Genomic DNA, 17,816 nt, shown 5'->3' with positions numbered 1-17,816 from the left:
TTCTTGGTAGAAGTGGTCCACAGCAGGGGTGATTGATAAGTTTGTGGCCTAAGGGAGAAGGAGATGAGTTATTAACTTCAAACCTTCTGTATTATTACTCAAAGAGTTGAACTGCACATGCACATAACGAGAGCGTCTTAGACCTCCAGGTGGTCCACAGCAGGGGCGATTGATAAGTTCGTGGCCTAAGGTAGAAGGAGATGAGTTATACTGCTCTCGTTACATGCACATGCAGTTCAACTCTGAGTGAAAATGCAGAAAGTTTGAAGTTAAGTCATTTCCTTCTACCTTAGGCCACAAACTTCTCAATCACCCCTGCTGTGGACCACTTTCTGGAGGTCCAAGACGCCAACTTCTACAAAGAAGGGATCCGTATGCTCCACGACCACTGGACTAAGTGTGTAAATGTAGGAAAAATAAATGTGCTAGGTTTTCTAAAATTGACTCCTTCTACCTTAGGCCACAAACTTATCAATCACCCCTCGTATATATTTGTGCTGAAGATTTTTGCACCGTACTATAAAAGCAAGGATGTAATGCTGCAGCCTTATAAGGCATTGGTCAGACTGCACTTGGAATATTGTGAGTAGTTTTGGGCCCCCTGCCTAAGAAAAGATGTGCTGGCATTGGAGAGGAATCCAGAGGAGGTTCATGATGATGATTCCAGGAATGAAAGGGTTAACGTATGAGGAGTGTTTGATGGTTCTACCCTGTACTCAATGGAGTTTAGAAGAATGGGGGGGAGAAATCTTATTGAAACCTATCAAATATTGATAGGCCTAGATAGACTGAATGTGGAGAGGATGTTTCCTATAGTCTCGAACTAGAGGGCCTCAGAATAGAGGGATGCCCATTCAGAACAAATGACGAAGAATTTATTTAGCCAGAGGGTAGTGAATGTGTGGAATTCATTTCTACAGACAGCAAATCATTGGCATATTTAAAGTGGAGGTTGATAAGTTCTTAATTAGTCAGGACATCAAAGGTTATGGGGAGAAGACAGGAGAATGAGATTGAGAGGGATAATAAATCAACCATGATGGAATGGTGTAGCAGACTCAATAGCCTACTTCTGCTCCTATGTCTTACTATGGTCTTACGTGTTGGAATATTGTATTATCTTGAATGATGTTTTATAATTAAAAGTTCCTTTTTGGTGTTTTTTTATTAACTTACTTGGAACTTGTTTAGTGTTTTTAGATATAAAACAGAAATTTCTTCAAATGCTCAGGTCAGATAGCATCAGTGTCAAGAGTAGCAGAGTTAACATTTCAGGAACTACAGGATAATTCAGCTAAACAGTGAACAAGGCAAAGCTGAGCTGCTGCCATCTTAGATTTGTTTACCAGAAGTATTGGACATCACAGTTTCTCCAAAACCTTTGCTTATTGGTGACCAATGACTATTCTCTGATTCCCTGAACAGAATAAAAATATATTTGTGAAAATTTAATGAAATGATTTTAAGCAATATCTTTGAATAATTGCTATTTAAAAAGAACTTTTAAAACTGAGTTTTTAAACAAGAAATTTGTACCTGGCAGTAAAGTGTGGCTTTTGCAGTGCTTGTAGATTTAAGCATGAAGTTGTGGCTGTTCACTAGATCTTATGGTACTTCCTCTGTCTCGCTTCACTTCAGGAAACTCCAGTAGACCGTCTGGAGCCTGGAGAGAGCAGATTTATTTATTTTTCTGGAGCTTGAGCATACCAACAACAGCAACAGCAGAAAACTTTCCAATAGTAAATTGGCAGCATTGCTGCAGAAGCAGAATTGATGTACTCTATCCTGTGCCTGCCCCTAGTACTTAGGCAGCAGTTTCATTGCCCTTTCTATTTTTTTAAAGGTTGCTGACTCATGCAGATTTGAGGTTCTATGGGCACTGCAACTCTCTGGTGTCCTGCCCAAGGAGAGATAAAGTATATTAGCTGGCTTGTCCATCACGGATGAATTGCAGCAAAATTCAGTCTTCTCTTTATCCAGTGTAATTTTTTCAACAGTTGTCACTATGCAGTGACTGGGAGCAAAAGACCATGCTGCCTTTATTCTGCCTATTACTATCTCTCAACTTCCCCAATCTCTCCATCATTAAGATTCTTCATATGCTCTCCTCTCATTCCTTCCATTGGGGGGAGGTACTGTTTTAGGAACAGCTTCTTCCTCTTCGCTATCAGATTTCTTAAGACTATGAACGCTACCTCACTTTTTGCTCTCTTTTTGCACTATTTTTATTTCTTAATGTAACTTGTAGTAATTATTTTCAGTATTGCTGTCACAAAACAAATTTTACAAAATGTCAGTGATGATAAACCCTCTTCTGATTCACTAGTCCAAGATTTCCAAGGTTAATTGTAAAAAAAAAATACCTTTCTTACTATTTCTCCTGAGGTCAGCCAGACCTGGTGCCAACAAAAAATGAGATCTTTGTACAGCTGAGTTACAAACTGTTTAGTGCTCTTGCATCTGTTTGGAGAGGTGTTTGTTAATTCAGTGTGTTGAGGGGAATCATTTATGATCTTTTTGCAATTTAAAACCTATGTTTTTTCCTTGTTGTACAGGAATGGTGATCATTACCAGGGGGATTGGGTCCTGGACCAGCATCAGGGCCATGGCGTGATGCAGTATGCAGATGGTTCGCTATATGAGGTATTCCCATTTGCCAGTAGATGTCAGCATGAGCATATTCTTCATCCAAAAGGCACCACTGAGGTTTAACACAAGTTTCCAGAGAATGAAACAATCTGAAACTGCTATGTTATTTCATAAAGTTTAGGGAAACACAAAAGGCATCTTGTAAGGTGTTCTCAGGATTTTTCTTTCTTTTCCTCCACACACTGATTATCATTTTATTCTTGATTGACCGTGCTGACACTGTTCATCTTACCAGCAATATTATCAGATTTCTATATCTCAAGCAAGTGGGCATTCTTCATGTGAGAGCTATACAGTGAGCAGCAATGACCTGACCCTAATCTGGGGCTCAACCAAAACTTGGCATGTTGCTTCCACAAAAAATTGGAAAAAATGTTTCCAATAATTCCTAACAAATCTCAAGTTGCCTATGCTGTCAGACCTTTGGGAATCCAACTAATCAAATTTCTACCAATAAAACCACAGCCAGATAATGCCACGGCTGTGTAGCCGTTAGTGTGATGCTATATACAGCTTGGGGCATCAGGATTCAGAGTTCAATTCCAACGTCATCTGTAAGGAGTCTGTATGTCCTCCCTGTGGAATGCGTGGGCTTTCTCCAGCTGCTCCCATTTCCATTGACAGTCCAAAGATGTACCAATTAGCAGGTTAATTGCTCATTGTAAATTGTCTCATGATAGGTTAGGGTTAATCGGGGGTTGCTGGGTGGCGGGGTTTGAAGGGCTTATTCCAGGCTGTATCTCAATAAATAATAGATCTCAAACATTCATGCCCAGCACATTCAAATTCTTGAGGTGGATGTGCCCTTCCAGACAAGGTGTCGGGACATATTGTGAGACTAATGCTGTGTCTGCTGGGGATTGGTGATGACAGCTTCAGTGCCAGAGTATGACCCATTTCCCTCAGTTATCTCTTTTGATCAGCGATGTGACGCTCTTGATTAAAGCTCTTTCTAACAAGAACATAGAACAGTATAGCACATTACAGGCCCTATGGCCCACGATGCTGTGCTGACATTTTAACCTACTCTAAGCTCAATCCAACCCTTCCCTCTCACATAGCCCTCCATTTTTCTGGCATTCCTGTGCCTATCTAAAAGTCTCTTAAATGTCCCTGTTTTGTCTGCCTCTACCATCCGTTCCTGGCAATGCGTTCCAAGCACCTGCCACTATGTGTATATATAAAAAAAACTTACTTTTGACACCCCCCATATACTTTCCTCCCAAAACCTTAAAGTTATGCCCCTTTGTATTAGCCATTTCCAACCTGGGGAAAAGGTCTTTGCTGTCCACTCAATCTCCTATCTTGAACACCACCATCAAGTCAACTCTCTTCCTCAACAAGGAAGAAGTACTGTGTTTCAAGCTAAAGTACAAATTTAGTAATAGACTTCTTTAAAATGTTTAAACATTTGATTGCATGATGACTTTAATCCTGAGAACACAGGATGAGAATCCTGAGACAGATCAGGTTTAGCATGGGGAGGTTGTTGTGCAGTGATAAATGGGAAAGGGCTTGTGCTGTTGGAGTGTGGTACATAGTGAGTTTATATGCTGTGGTGCAATGATATAGAGTGGTAACTGAGGACAATCATGCTGCTTTGGAGTGGTAAGAAGGGTGGGGCTGTTGTGTTATATGGATGTAAATGGAGTCATTGCACTCCTGTAGAGAAGTAAATATGGAAGCACTGTGACCATGAGGTTATCCTACTACATAGCTATGAATAGGTAAGTTGGACTGCTGTGGTGATAAATGGAGAGGCAGGTTATGGGGCAGTAAAATGGTGGAGGGAACACTGCTGTTATAGAGTGGTAAATAGTGGGTGAATTATTTAGTGGGGAGGGAGGTGCATAGGGAAATATGTAGTTATGTTGTGGGGAAGAGATTTATCCTTTGTGATTATTCATGGGAGTAATGTGAAATCCCACAGAATGATGTGTAGAGTGAATTCTTCAGACTAAACTGTAATTGCCGGGCAAAGTCAGAGCTGGATTGTTCTATTAGGGTACTTCAGCTGGATTAGCAAGTGGCCAGCTCACAGTCTTAAAAAGGTGTTTTAGTTGAAAAAGTGCAGCCTTTAAATAAGGAGTCTTATAGAAATATGATTTTTCTCTCCCTTTTTTTGTTACCTATCTTTCATTTTAGCTTTATTTTTAGTTTTAGCTGTAAAATAGTTTTTAAAAGAAAAGTAGCTGGAATCATCACATAGATGATGTTCTGTGGTGCAAAGAGTCAGTAATTCAAAACACCCGGCAGAAATTAGAACTTTGGCAGATAACTAGTTAAATCCTGTAGGACTGTGGATGCCTTTTGGCGTCATTGCCCACTGCAGGCTCCAGGCTCCCCAGACGTCAGTAGTGCAGCTGTGTAGAGTGCATGCAGGCAGGAACACGTTACCTCACCATGGCTCTGTGTATTCAATGAATGAATTCAGATTCAATGCCTGATAATATCACTTTCCCATAATGTAATCACTTTCTTTTCCCACCCTTCATCAGAACTGTGTGTTTGTGTGTATGTCTGCTTATGTGGTGTGGATGGTGTTGATAGTATGGAGCAGGGTGTGAAGTATTAGTTTTGCAAATCTTTGAATGTTCTGCATTTATGGAATGCTGATGAATTGAAACTTGTCTAGGGCCATAATGTGTGATAGCATAATATACTCCTATTTTTTTGTTGAGCCTTTCCTTTTCTCTGCTGTCTAATGTGTTCCTCCTGTTCACATACTTGTCCTCCATTCCATATCTGCTAATCCTTCAGCTTTGTGGGCATTACTTTCCAGTGCTTTTTGCTAATTCCCTGTTCTTTACTATTTCTCTTCCACATTTTAAAATGCTTTGTCTGTGCCTTCAGTATCATCTCCTAACTCCTGTATAGGTTAGGCATAGATCTGCTTGTGCCCTCTCAAATAAAAGGATTCTCCATTAGTTGTAAAAGTAGATCTACCTATAGGTTATAACTGTCATATCTCTACTCCATTTGTAACAATCCTATGAGGAAAGGAAGTTCAGGAGGAGAAAGGACTGTGGGGGCCAACTTCACACTGGTATTTCATCTCTCCTCTTACTCTAAATCAGGTGTTACCCAACCTTTTTTATGCCATGGACTAATACCATTAAGCAATGAATCAGTGAACCCCAGGCTGGGAACCTCTGGTCTAGGTGAACCCTGAAATTTCTTAGCACTTCGAACAGAATGATTCCTTCCACCATTATTCTTCCCCAGCACCCTGCCGTAGTCCTCTCTATTCACCCTGTTATTGTTTATATGTAGCCTGAGTATTTCTCTTCCAATTTTTTCAAAACTTGCAGTAAGCACAATTTCTTGCAGACAATCTTCCCCAGAGACTAATAATTAAAATATATGTAAGGTGATAGTTTATCTTGACAGGATCAACAATGAAAATTTTACTGTTAAATCACTGAATATCTGCATCATTCCATCATTTTTAAAGTCCTAGGACAAAGTCAGCATTGCACTGTTGGCCTAATGTTGTCTGCACTAATGTACTGGCAACTTCTAGTAGAACTGTGAAGATCTATCTTCATAACTGTAGGGAAGTTTGGTCCCCTTACAAATGTAGAAGCATCAGTCTTCCATATAGCTGATCACTGGTGATTTACTGTTGAGGTCCGATGCAGGACTCCTGATAGAGTCTAGTGGAAGAGTACAAATTCACACCAATTTCTCTGCTATTACACTGGGTAATCGGACCATTGAATTTAGACCCTATTAGACTGTGCAAGATGAGTCAGACCTTCATTTGAATAGAGAAGAGGTGTAGAAGAAAGATAATTACAGTATAATATACAGTTGCAGGAAAGCCAGTAAATCAAGACCAAATACTAAAGCTAATTGGTGAAATAATGAAAGTGAGGAAAGTATATGTCAATAGACACAAAATGTTGGAGGAACTCAGCAAATCAGACAGATCTATGGAGGGGAATAAACAGTTGAAGGCTGAGACCCTTCATCAGGATTGGAAAGGAATGTTTTTCTGATTTTTACTTCCTTCCTTTCTAGTTCTTGACGAAGGGTCTCAGTCCAAAACATTGACTGTTTGCACTCCTCCATGGAAACTGTCTGACCTTCTGAGTTTCTCCAGCATTCTGTGTGTGTGTTGCTCAAGATTTCCAGCATCTACAGAATCTCTTGTGTTTATGTTGTTGAAAATATTTTATGCATATTTTAATCTAAAAAGGGTGGTGAAAGTAAATTTAATAATAACTTTCAAAATAAAACCACATAAGTATTTAAAAACAAAATAGTTGTGTGTTTTGGAGGAGAGCTTGGTAGAGTGGGACCAATCTGATAACTTTCCCTAAGAACCCTTAAATCTGTTGTAGCTCCTTACCATTTCAATTCATTGACATCCACTAAGTTGGCAGAGAATATGGAGCAAGTCTGTGACCTTGCTGATCTGTAAGGCACAGCTTAAAGGTGGAACTTGGCTTCCTATGTTCTAAATCACACAGAGTCTCAGTGATCCCACCGACCCAGTGCTTGCTAATTCACATAGGTGCTCAGAAAATTAGTGGCTCATATTTAACATTCTCAAACAAATCTTTCTATTCGCTTCTGTGTACCCTGTACTATTGTAATCTCTTTCAGCTTCTCAACACCAACAAATCAGTGTTCTTCCAATTGTGCTTTCATGCATTTTGATACTCTCGTCCCTAAATAAAGGCACCTGTAAAATTTTGTATTGGCTTGCTCATTAGGGAGTTGTGTAGCCTGACAATGGAGGAGAACTGAATAAGCATTAGGAATTCAAAGTCAATTAGGCCATGTGCTTCAGTGACTGTGTCATTTCAACAGTGTGTGTGACTTTCAGCTGCTTTGCACTGTAATATGTAGCAACTCCTCCCAGCCAATTCCCTTGATAGTTTAGTCAGTGGAAAAATATTCAAACAAATCAGCAAAAAAGGAGACATTGAGGAAAGAGCACACAAATCCTATATCTGGTCTTACTTTACATCTCTTTACTTTAAGATGATAGGCTTGTCTACATTGCTGACTGTGGGCTTTGGAATTTTTTTTTGCAAAGCACTTAACAAAACAATTCTGTAATAATCCAACGACTGTGTAATGAATCATCCCGAATACTAACGGCTGGTGCTGTGAAGTTTTGCATAGGGAATTGCTATCCGCCTATGAGAATGAATGCTTGGATTTGCTGAAAATATGTCTCTGTGTTGGTTGCCGAAGACTAGTGCAAACAGCACTTAATCATTTGGAAACTCTTGGCTGCACAATGACAAATGTATGAGTGCAATGCAAATTTATGCTGATAGTTGGCCTCCGGTTTTTAGCAATAATTTTTGCTTTTTTCACACCTCCCTCTGAAGGTCAAAGAGATGGGGATTGATCTACATCTCTTGCCATTTATGCAAGCATAACTGTCATTCTTGCCATGATTTTAATATTTGAACTAACTTCATATTCCTCCTCTCTATAACCATCGCTTCCTGACAAAACTGAAAGTGTTGATATCTATCCCAGGTCTCCAGAGATTAACAGGCCAAGAACAATCAGAGAATATGAATCGTTGATGAGATATTTGGCCACTCTTAATCTCAATCATTGGATGTGAAACTTTTTGCAAGGTTGTGAAGGTGCAATGAAGTATAAATTTCTTCCATTCACAATTTTAGAGCGGGCTATTGTTGATTTTAGTTGGGCTATTTCACCAAGGAAAGAATAAAATTTTTTGGAGAAAAACTTGGAAAATTCTATTGCTTAAAAATTGGAATTGACCTAGATTTGGTGCACTAAAAATTGCTAAATTCAGTCACACTTGAAATTTTGTGAAACTTATCAAAAGCAGGTTTGAAGCAGCTTTTAGAGTAGTTCGCAACCTAAATGAAACTTTAAAATGGAACTTGAGAGGCTTCCAGTAGGATCATTGAAACCTATATTGAAAAGCCTAGACAGAATAGACATTGAGAGGATGTTTCCAGTAATGTGGGATTCTAGGACTAGAGGACACAACCACAGGATACAAGGATTTCTCTTTAATACTTCTGGTAAGATGGTGGCACATTCAGACACAGTGGTCTCTCAGGAGCCAACTAAAGGTGTTTTTGTCTTTTTAAACATCTTTCTTATGATCACAGGACAGTGCTGGACATTAAGAACTTCAGGTACTGCAGGTCTACCCCATCAATGAGCTGCTTTTGTGGAGGATTAAGACTTGGTACAGACCATGTTACTGCCTGCTACAGGAAGGCATCGGAGTCGGTGCATGAAGGCGGTGTGCAGTCTAACTACAAGTGATTATCTTGAATGTTTCTCTTGTAATTGCAAGACCCTGGTGGATATTGATAATGTAAAATGCTGCAAGCCTGTTTCCCTTGTTTAATGGCAACGGAGGAGCTGCGTGGCCTTGGTTATAGCAATGGCTGGAACTCTAGTTGTGGGCTTACCTGTTGCAGCAGTCCAGAAGAAGAGATGCTACAGGCAGTGAAGCACGGTGACCATGTTGAGTTGGGGCTGGCCCCTCCTGTTGGTGTGCAGTCACTGTGGAGGCTGAGTCACTGGGTATATTTAAGATGGAGGTTGATGGGTTCTTGATTAGTAAGGGTATAAAGTTGTGGGTGTAGTGTATTTAGTTCAGTAATATTGTAAATATATTGTTTAATTAAGCATTCTTTGTTTACATAATTCATTGTGGGTTATATGTAAAAGTATGTGAATGGCATACGTCATTACACCACCATGTCATATGTGCACACCTCATTAAAAGTAAAACATTAAGTACACAAGTATTCCCGGGCTTCCGTGTTTTTCTTTAGATGAATTTCTTGAGTTACAAAATATAACAATGGCGACAAAGATGTTTTAAAACAAGCCTGAGATGACTACCTACCCGTTGAAGTGCAACATATTTTTCTTCGGGAATGGGAGGAGGATATTTGAGGTTTTTTAAAAAAAAAGTGCAACATGTGTTTCTTCCAAAGAGGAGAGTTTAAGAAAAAAAAGGTGGAAAATGGACAAAGTTCACAGGTTCATAAACAGTGACTACTGGGTGATAATAAATTATTAAAAAAGCAGAAATAGCTGGCTACATCAGAAAGGTAGACAAGTTCGATTGCACAACATATAATGGATAATGTATACTGAGTGAATTGAGCAGTATTTCAAAGCAAATTAAATGGCCAATGAAAAGCGAGTGCCAGCTTTGCTGAGTGTAACAGCTGTGAAAAGCATATATAAACCAGCTGAAATGAGCTTTGCAGATATCATAATGTAATGCAAAAAACATTTAGAACCAAAGCTATTTTTGATTGCAAAGTGCTTCAGACTTCATAAGTAGAATTAAAAGGAAGTGGAATCCTTTTCAGTTTACATGGCTGAATTGAAGAAATTGTCCGAGCATTGTCAGTTCAGTGATGGGCTCACTGATGAACTGCGAGGTTGTTTAGTTTGTGGAATTTTACCAGAAAGCTTTCAAAAACAGCTCCTAACTGAAGCACAACTCACATTTAAAAGAGCAGTTGAAATTGCTGGATCAATGGAAACAGCAGCCAGAGATGCAACTGATTTGCAGTCAGGAATGAAAGTGAGCAAGAATAAAATTGCAGTCTAAGCAGAAACCTGTCTGGCTGAACAAATTGTGTTACTGTTGTGGCGGGGGCTCACGTACACCCATTCATTGCAGGTTTAAAGGCAAAACTTGCAGAAAGTGCAACAAAGTAGGCCACATACAAATAGCATGTTGGGCAGACAAAAATAAATGGACTGCACAGGAGAGAGAAGGAGGTAAAAATTCAAGATGCAGTTTCAAAGAGAGTGCTAATCTGCATGCTGTTGATGAAAAATCCGATAACAATCAGAGTGATACAGGACTGGGTAGCCTTGAGATTTACTTGTAAAAACTAACAATAGACAAGCAATATGGTTTACACCAGAAGTGAATGAAAAATTAATTAAATGAAATTGGACACTGGCTGAGCTGTTTCAGTCATTCCATAAAAAGAGTTTGAACAGCATTTCATAGATACTGAACTTAAGTCTGAAGATATCCAACAAAGAACTTGTACTGAAGAAAAAATAACTTCTGTGGGAATAATATCCATAGCAGTGAAATACAACAGCCAACAAGCATCATTGGGCTTGTATGTGGTTAAAAAACCAGGAGGGCCAGCATTGTGGGGATGTGATTGGCTAAGACGTCTATACCTGAACTGGATATCCATCTACTATTTGCTTGCCACAATAAAGTCAACTGAAAGCGAATTCAGAAAGGTACTGGATGATGCCACGGCAGTGTTCAAGGATGGCATTGGAAAACTCATATATATCAAGGATACAACATATCAACTGTGAAAGGAAAACTTGTCTGCTTCCTTCTACCGTCCATGGTAAAGTAGCCAGTGAGCTAGGTTGCATGGAGGCTGAAGTTATTCTTTCCAAGGTTAAATGGAGCCCAGGGGCAATGCCAATGGTCCCAGTAAACAAGAAGGATGAGTCTGTCAGGATCTATAATTTTAATGTCACCATCAACCCAGTACTGAAAGTAGATCAATGCCCTCTGCCCAGGATAGAGGATATCTTTGCAAAACTTTCTGGAGGAAAGCACTTCAAAGTGGACTTAGCAGAGGTCAACCTATAGATGGAGATGGAAGAAGAGTCCAAAGTGTTTCTCACTATAAACACTCATATTTATTGCTAAAATAGGTTTATCTTTGGAGTAGCATCTGCACCTGCACACTCGCAGAAAGCTATGCACCAAGTGCTGCTAGGGTACCCAGGCACTCGGTGTTACCTGGATGACATTATTATCTGTGAGGATGACAAGGAACATCTCCAAAATCTCAACACTATGTTAAAACGATTGGAAGACTATGGGCTCAGAGCATAATGCAACATGCATCACTTACTGTGGTCACACCATTGATGTACAAGATTTTACAATGGTGTGCCGAGAAAATTCAAGCATTTTTGAAGTCCCAGGGCCAAAGGACATGTCACAGTTGTATCCTTTTCAGGATTTATAAATTGCTATTACAGGTTCTTGCCAAACCTGGCTCCACCCCTTGAACTCGTTATTACAGATGGGGAAGGAATAGCAATGGACAAAGCAGTGGCTTCCCTAAAGACAAAAGAGGTGGTGACGTCAGACACTGTGCTCACACATTATGATCTACATCATCCAGTAAAGCTTGCCTCACCTTATGGTATACATAGGTGCAGTTATGTCACATCTTATAAGTGATGGTAGTAAATGCCTTTGCATAACATTCCCTTATCGCAGCACAGAAAATTTATGCACAGATTATTGGGCCTTGAGTCTGCTTTGAGATGTAAAACATTTCATCCAGTACTTGTATTGGGTTAAAGTTTATCCTCATTATTGATCGCCATCTATTAATATCCATTTCAATCCACACAAGGGTGTTCCACTAACAGCAGCAGCACAAATACAGAGATGGGCTCTGTTTCTTGGAGGGCACAATTACAAGATTGAATTCAAGAGGACAATGAATTGTGGAAATTCTGATGGATTGTCCTAGTTACCTTTGGAAAATGAAATATCTGAAAACTTTGCAAAAAGGACATTCCTCTTGACATGTTCTCTGTAATACAAATCAAAATGTAAGAGCTGATCCAAGAGGAAAACATAAAAGACTCCACATCGTCTCAGGCCTACGTGGCCACCCAAAAGGCTGGAATATGCAGCAGAAATTTCAGTTTCCCCATTTTTACCAGTGCCAAGATGAACTTGCCCTTTACAGGGGTTGCCTTCTATGATGTTTGAGAGTTAAGTTCCATCCAAGCTGAGAGATAAAAGTGTTGGAGGAGCTATATGCCAATCATCTAGGTGTGGTCAAAATGGAAGTGTTGGCTTGAATCTTTGGTGGTCTGGGATAGATCAGCAGGTCATGCACTGTTTGTGATGCCACCACATCCAGAAGGTGCTGTTCCTGAGTCATCCCTGTGGTTACGCTTGGATTTCGTCAAAACCCCATCTCAGGAGGAATATGCAGGCAAACAACTGAGACAAGTTGAGAGCTCCTCAAACAAGGAGGTTCAATGTTTCACAACTGGATAAGCAGTCCTGGCAAGGGATGACAGAGGCTAAAAAATGAGGGAGATGGCATTGGGAGATGAAATATTGATGTTCATTCTCTATGATCCCCTGTGATGTCAGGGATTGAATGCTGCAAGAATCAGGTTGGAGAATGATGATCAGAAGTCTGGAGTTCAGAGTGAGAGGAAAAGGAGTTAATGGATGCTGCCATAAAACAAGACGTTCACGATCAAGAAATCCTACTTATGATTGACAACCAGCTGTACAGTGAGGGGAACCCTTTCTATTGATGAAAAAGCTTGGTTTATTGATGGAACCTTTCAGAAGAGAGCAGTCAATGCTGCTTACACTTACTGGAAACCAGTGGGTCTGGTAAATCCCAGTGCTTAAGATGTATCTTCCCCTCTCTGAAGTCAAAGTAGATGAAGTCATACAGAGCGAGCCCAGGTAACTTCTCTGATTCTGTACTGAACAGAAAATTGTAGAATAGACAAGATCTGGTGCTGTCACCTGGAATGACCCAGGATATTGAGAGTCACTGTAACATTGACCGTCGTGGAGCAAGCAGTCCAGATTTGAGAGTGCCAAATTTCACCCTACAGGAGACACACAACCCTGCAGTGAATGGCTTAGAAAGTATGAGTGTCCAATTGCATTATGCATCACATACATTCAGGTAGGATGTGGTGGTTCTGAAGACTCACAAGGTCTCCCACCCTCCCTGAATACCCTGCTTCACCTATCCTGAAGTATTCAGTAACAGAGTCCTGCCATTACTGAAGCACTCGTTCAAGGAGCAACTCAACAGCTAAATGATGGAAACAAAAAAAAAAATTGTTTAAAATGCACTTTGTGGACTTCAGGGCAGTCAGCTGTGAAACTATCCAGTCAGGTCTCCTGATGAACAATGAGAACAAAGTACCTAATGAACAACGAGAAAGGCAAGAAATCAGTGCAATGTTCTTCAAGTCTGCTGTGCCAATTCCACAACAATCATTGTATGGCGCTCAGCCCTTCAATTGGTGAAATTGTGTATTTCACAAAATACAATGCTAATAGATTTGCACCTAATGCCAGAAAACAGTCAGGAGCACTAATATGGAGTGCAACCAGATGTTCCTAGTCAATTTCATGATTGGCACGAATTAGTTTTGGATCGCATAGTGTTTATAATGCCATTGTTATTTAATCAGATGTCCAAACATAATCTCCAAACTTATAGTAAACCCTAGAGATTCTCCAGATATTGGAAATCCAGAGTAACACTCACAAAATGTGTCTAATCTTATAGTAACACACACAAAATAGTGTTATGAGCTAGCTTCCTGTTCTACAGACTCAGATTAATTGAGTGAATGTGTTCCCTGTAATGCATGTGCGTCCAACATAAATTAATTGAATGGTTAGTCACTGAATTTGCAACTGGTATCTTAGGGTAACCCATCTGAGAATTCTGTGATGAGGGGGCTATAAGAATGATTGAGAGGGATGGTCTGCTCGGACATCAAATAATTTGTAGATAAAGCAGTGCATATAATTCTACATCTAACCTTCCTTATGTCCAATCTGGATGCTTGCATTCACACTGTGGAAAAAAGTTGTCCATTCTATCACACTCCCATCCCTAACTTCATCTGTTTGTATATTAATACCTGAAGATAAGCATTCATTTTAATTGCTCTGTGAATAAGTTGGAGGTTTAGTGATCAAATCTGAGATATAATATATCACAGAATATCACTCAACTCAGACACGCAATTTTTGGATTTCTTATTAAGAGATGGCAAGGCCCACATTTAGTAACATTAACATTTCTCGTGGGCAATTATCTTAATTGCCCATGCGAACATGATGGCAAACTGCCTTCTTGAACTACTGCAGCCCATCTGGTATATCCAAAGCATCAAAGTCCCTGAATTTAAACCCAGAAATGATGTAGGAACAGCAAAATACTTTTAAAATCAGAATACTGTCCCAGAGGGGAGCCTACATTGGATTTTCTATGTGCTTGTTGCTCTTGTCTCAAGCAATAGAGGTTACGGATTTGGGAGTTATTGAAAAAACTTAGCAAGCAATTGTGTATTTTGCAGGTACATTTACTGCTCATAATGTACTTGTAGTGGTGGAGATGTTTGTTTAGAGTAATGTGCAAAAGTATCTTTATTAGTACTAGCACTCAACTGGATCTATCTACACCCATTAGTCTGAACTTTTCTTGAACTTTTTATATTCTTTTAAAATAATTATCCCGTTTCCCTTTAAATAATCTTAGTCTTCATCTCATAGCTGCTTGTGGCAAAGCATTCCATGTTCTAATAACCATCTGTGTGGGGAAAAGAAAACATTCTTCAAGCTTTCCTCTTCATTCTTCTAAAATTTTGGAGTGGATTCCTTTCAAAGCATTCGCTCTCAGACATCTGTTTCCTTGCATTTATGTTATTACAAATATTCCTGGGAGTGCATTTGCTTTGCTTAGTGTGCTGTTCCATGGACACTAGGGAATTTTAATATGTAGCAGAGAATGGAGAGAATATTGAAATATCGCTGTACTGATAGCTCAGTTTCTAAGTGTACTATTCATATACTGTATTCACTTTCCCTGCTTACAAGAGTTAAATGGTATCCAGTCTGTCTCACACCCAGTGTTAAGAAACCCTGCAGTACAGTATGTAACTAAAATCCTGACATCTCACTCTTAACGATTCCCAGTGTAGAGGTTTGGGATTGCAACTTGAACTCCAACCTCCAATCGTCTTTTGTCACTTGTTAAGTGGACTTTATCCCCATCTCCCTTTGGTGGAAATATCACTTTGCTTGTCTTCATCCTGTCTCCTTGTCCCTTCTCACAACTCTCACTGACTGCCTCCCCTATCCCTAAGAGATCCAGAGACTACATAATTCATTGTGTAACTTTCTCAGTGGCAAAGCTAATGAAGAAAGTGCATTTGTGCATAATAAGTATGAAATTCCCATCCTGTCAAACAGAAGTTGGGCTTCACTATCGACACAGATGAGTTGCTGAAGAGCCACAGTGGGTCTCCTGTGTATAGTTTTAAGAGATGTGCAGTTTTGTGCTCTAGATGTCTTGCTAAATTTATGTTGTAGGACTTTGGTGGACTACAACCTGGACCTTCAGTCAAAATAAACTTACTGAACAATATATTTGTCTTGGGAGTGTACTACCTAGTTTTAGTTGGAATTTCAAAGCAGACATTTTGTTGCTTGTTCCAAATGTTTGGAATATGGAGGGTTTTAAGATTGCTTGTGTTCTGCTATTTTTCCCAGAGGACCCTTGCTTTTGTCTGCACCTAGGTAGTCAGCTGTGGCAGCTTAGTGCAGATGAAGAATGTTTGGATCCTCTCACCTGTGAATTTTAGGGAATTAATTGGAAGAAAATGTGTTCTATATAAATTCCAGTCTCTCTGAAGAAGTACATTTATTTCATCTTGCTAGATCCTTATTCCCACAATATGATTGAGAATCAGCCTAGCGTTATTTACAGGCTGAATCATGACTGTACATAAACATCCTGCATGTGTTGAAAGAAACACAAACAGCTGCCGGCCACATACCATTCATTACCAGAGTTGCTTTGGAAACCTCCAGTACTTCTGTTGTGCATGGGGGCCAGGTGGCACAATATATCCCAGTACTGCTCTTTCACTCCTGGGCAATGAATTTAAGGCTAACAAGGTAAGATGAAGCATGACCAGTAAAACACATCAATTTCTAGCAATAAGTGAACAGTCTATTTGCCTTCAAGAGGGTATTATTGGCTACGATTTTAAAGCAGGCATTTGATGTCTTGTTTCAAATGTTTGGAATTAAATGGTTTCTGCACTCAGTGGCCACCTTATTAGGTACTTCCCGAGTATACGTTGGTGGTCTTCTACTGTTGTAGCCCATCTATTTCAATGTTCAATATATGCATTCGGAGATGCTCTTCTGCACACCACTGTTGTAACGTGTGGTTATTTGAGTTACCATCACCTTCCAGAAAGCTTGAACCAGTCTGGTCATTTTCCTCTGGCCTCTTACAAGGTATTTTTGCTCACAGAACTGCTGCTTACTGCATGTTTTTTTTTGTTTCTCGCACCATTCTTTGTGAACTCTAGAGAGTGTTGTGCATGAAAATTCCAGGGGATCAGCAGATTTTGAAATACTCAAACCACCTCATCTGACGCTAACAATCATTCCACAGTCAAAGTCACTTAGATTAGATTTCTTCCCCATTCTGATGTTTAGTCTGAACAACAACTGAAACCTCTTGACCATGTCTGCATGCTTTTATGCATTGACTTGCTGCCACATGATTGGCTGATTAGATATTTGCATTAAAAAGCAGGTGTACCTAATAAAATGGCCACTGAGTGCAGGTTGCTTGCGTTCTGTCTAGATGGATAAATCACCAAGGTAGTGAAAATCGAAGGAGGGACTAATTAGGTCAAATGGTTTTAGAACAGTAAAGGGGCCTGTGTATTATTGAAGCAGCACAAGGAATTGCTTATACCCTTTACAGTACTCTAACAGTCTTTGCATGGAGTAATCTCCACAGTCATTTAGTCTCACGTGAAGATTAGGCAGTTTGAACACAGTGGCAAATGCAGTGTAAGACTACTGGCACCCAGGGAGATACACATCAGGAGGAACCAATTTCCTTCAAAGAGGAGAAAGGGTGATAAAGGAGGGATAAGCCTGAACTATTGCAGATTTGTTAGCTAGAAGTTTTACAAGAATTTTTTGTGCAGTTTGTAAGTTTCTAACTTTGTCAAATCTGTATCCATTAATATGAGGGAATTGAATGAGAATTTTGTGTTTAGCAGTGCCAATCATGGTGTAAAGTTGTCATATTGTACAGAATTTTTGTATTCTGTATTAATAAAGGTCTATGGTACTGGGTAGGATATAATGTGTTTAATGTGCTGCATCAGAGATACTGTCAGGTATATTGTTTTAGAAATTCTAGTGCAGCCATGCTATGAGCAATAGATGGTTATAACTGAAGTGTGCCAACAATCAAGGCCCCAGAGTTCAGCAGTAAGGTTACTGTATTGTCCCAAGGTCATGGGAGGAGTTGTGGGAGAAAGTCCACTGATTGTGGTCTGAGGTTGAGGACATGAGCATAATCAGTTCA

General features: G+C 39.7%; 1 protein-coding gene across 1 annotated transcript in view; it reads left to right on the top strand.

Moving 5' to 3' along the window:
• Positions 1 to 17,816, top strand: part of LOC134337933 (MORN repeat-containing protein 1-like) — a 240,582-nt gene that overhangs the window by 24,088 nt on the left and 198,678 nt on the right. Inside the window, exon 6 of the mRNA XM_063033345.1 lies at positions 2,556 to 2,643. Coding sequence (XP_062889415.1) covers positions 2,556 to 2,643 — 88 coding nt within the window. The remainder of the gene's footprint in view (positions 1 to 2,555; positions 2,644 to 17,816) is intronic.

Source organism: Mobula hypostoma, chromosome 25 (assembly GCF_963921235.1).
Source record: "Mobula hypostoma chromosome 25, sMobHyp1.1, whole genome shotgun sequence".
Lineage (NCBI taxonomy): Eukaryota > Metazoa > Chordata > Chondrichthyes > Myliobatiformes > Myliobatidae > Mobula > Mobula hypostoma.
This window is presented reverse-complemented; position numbering and strand designations above follow the sequence as displayed.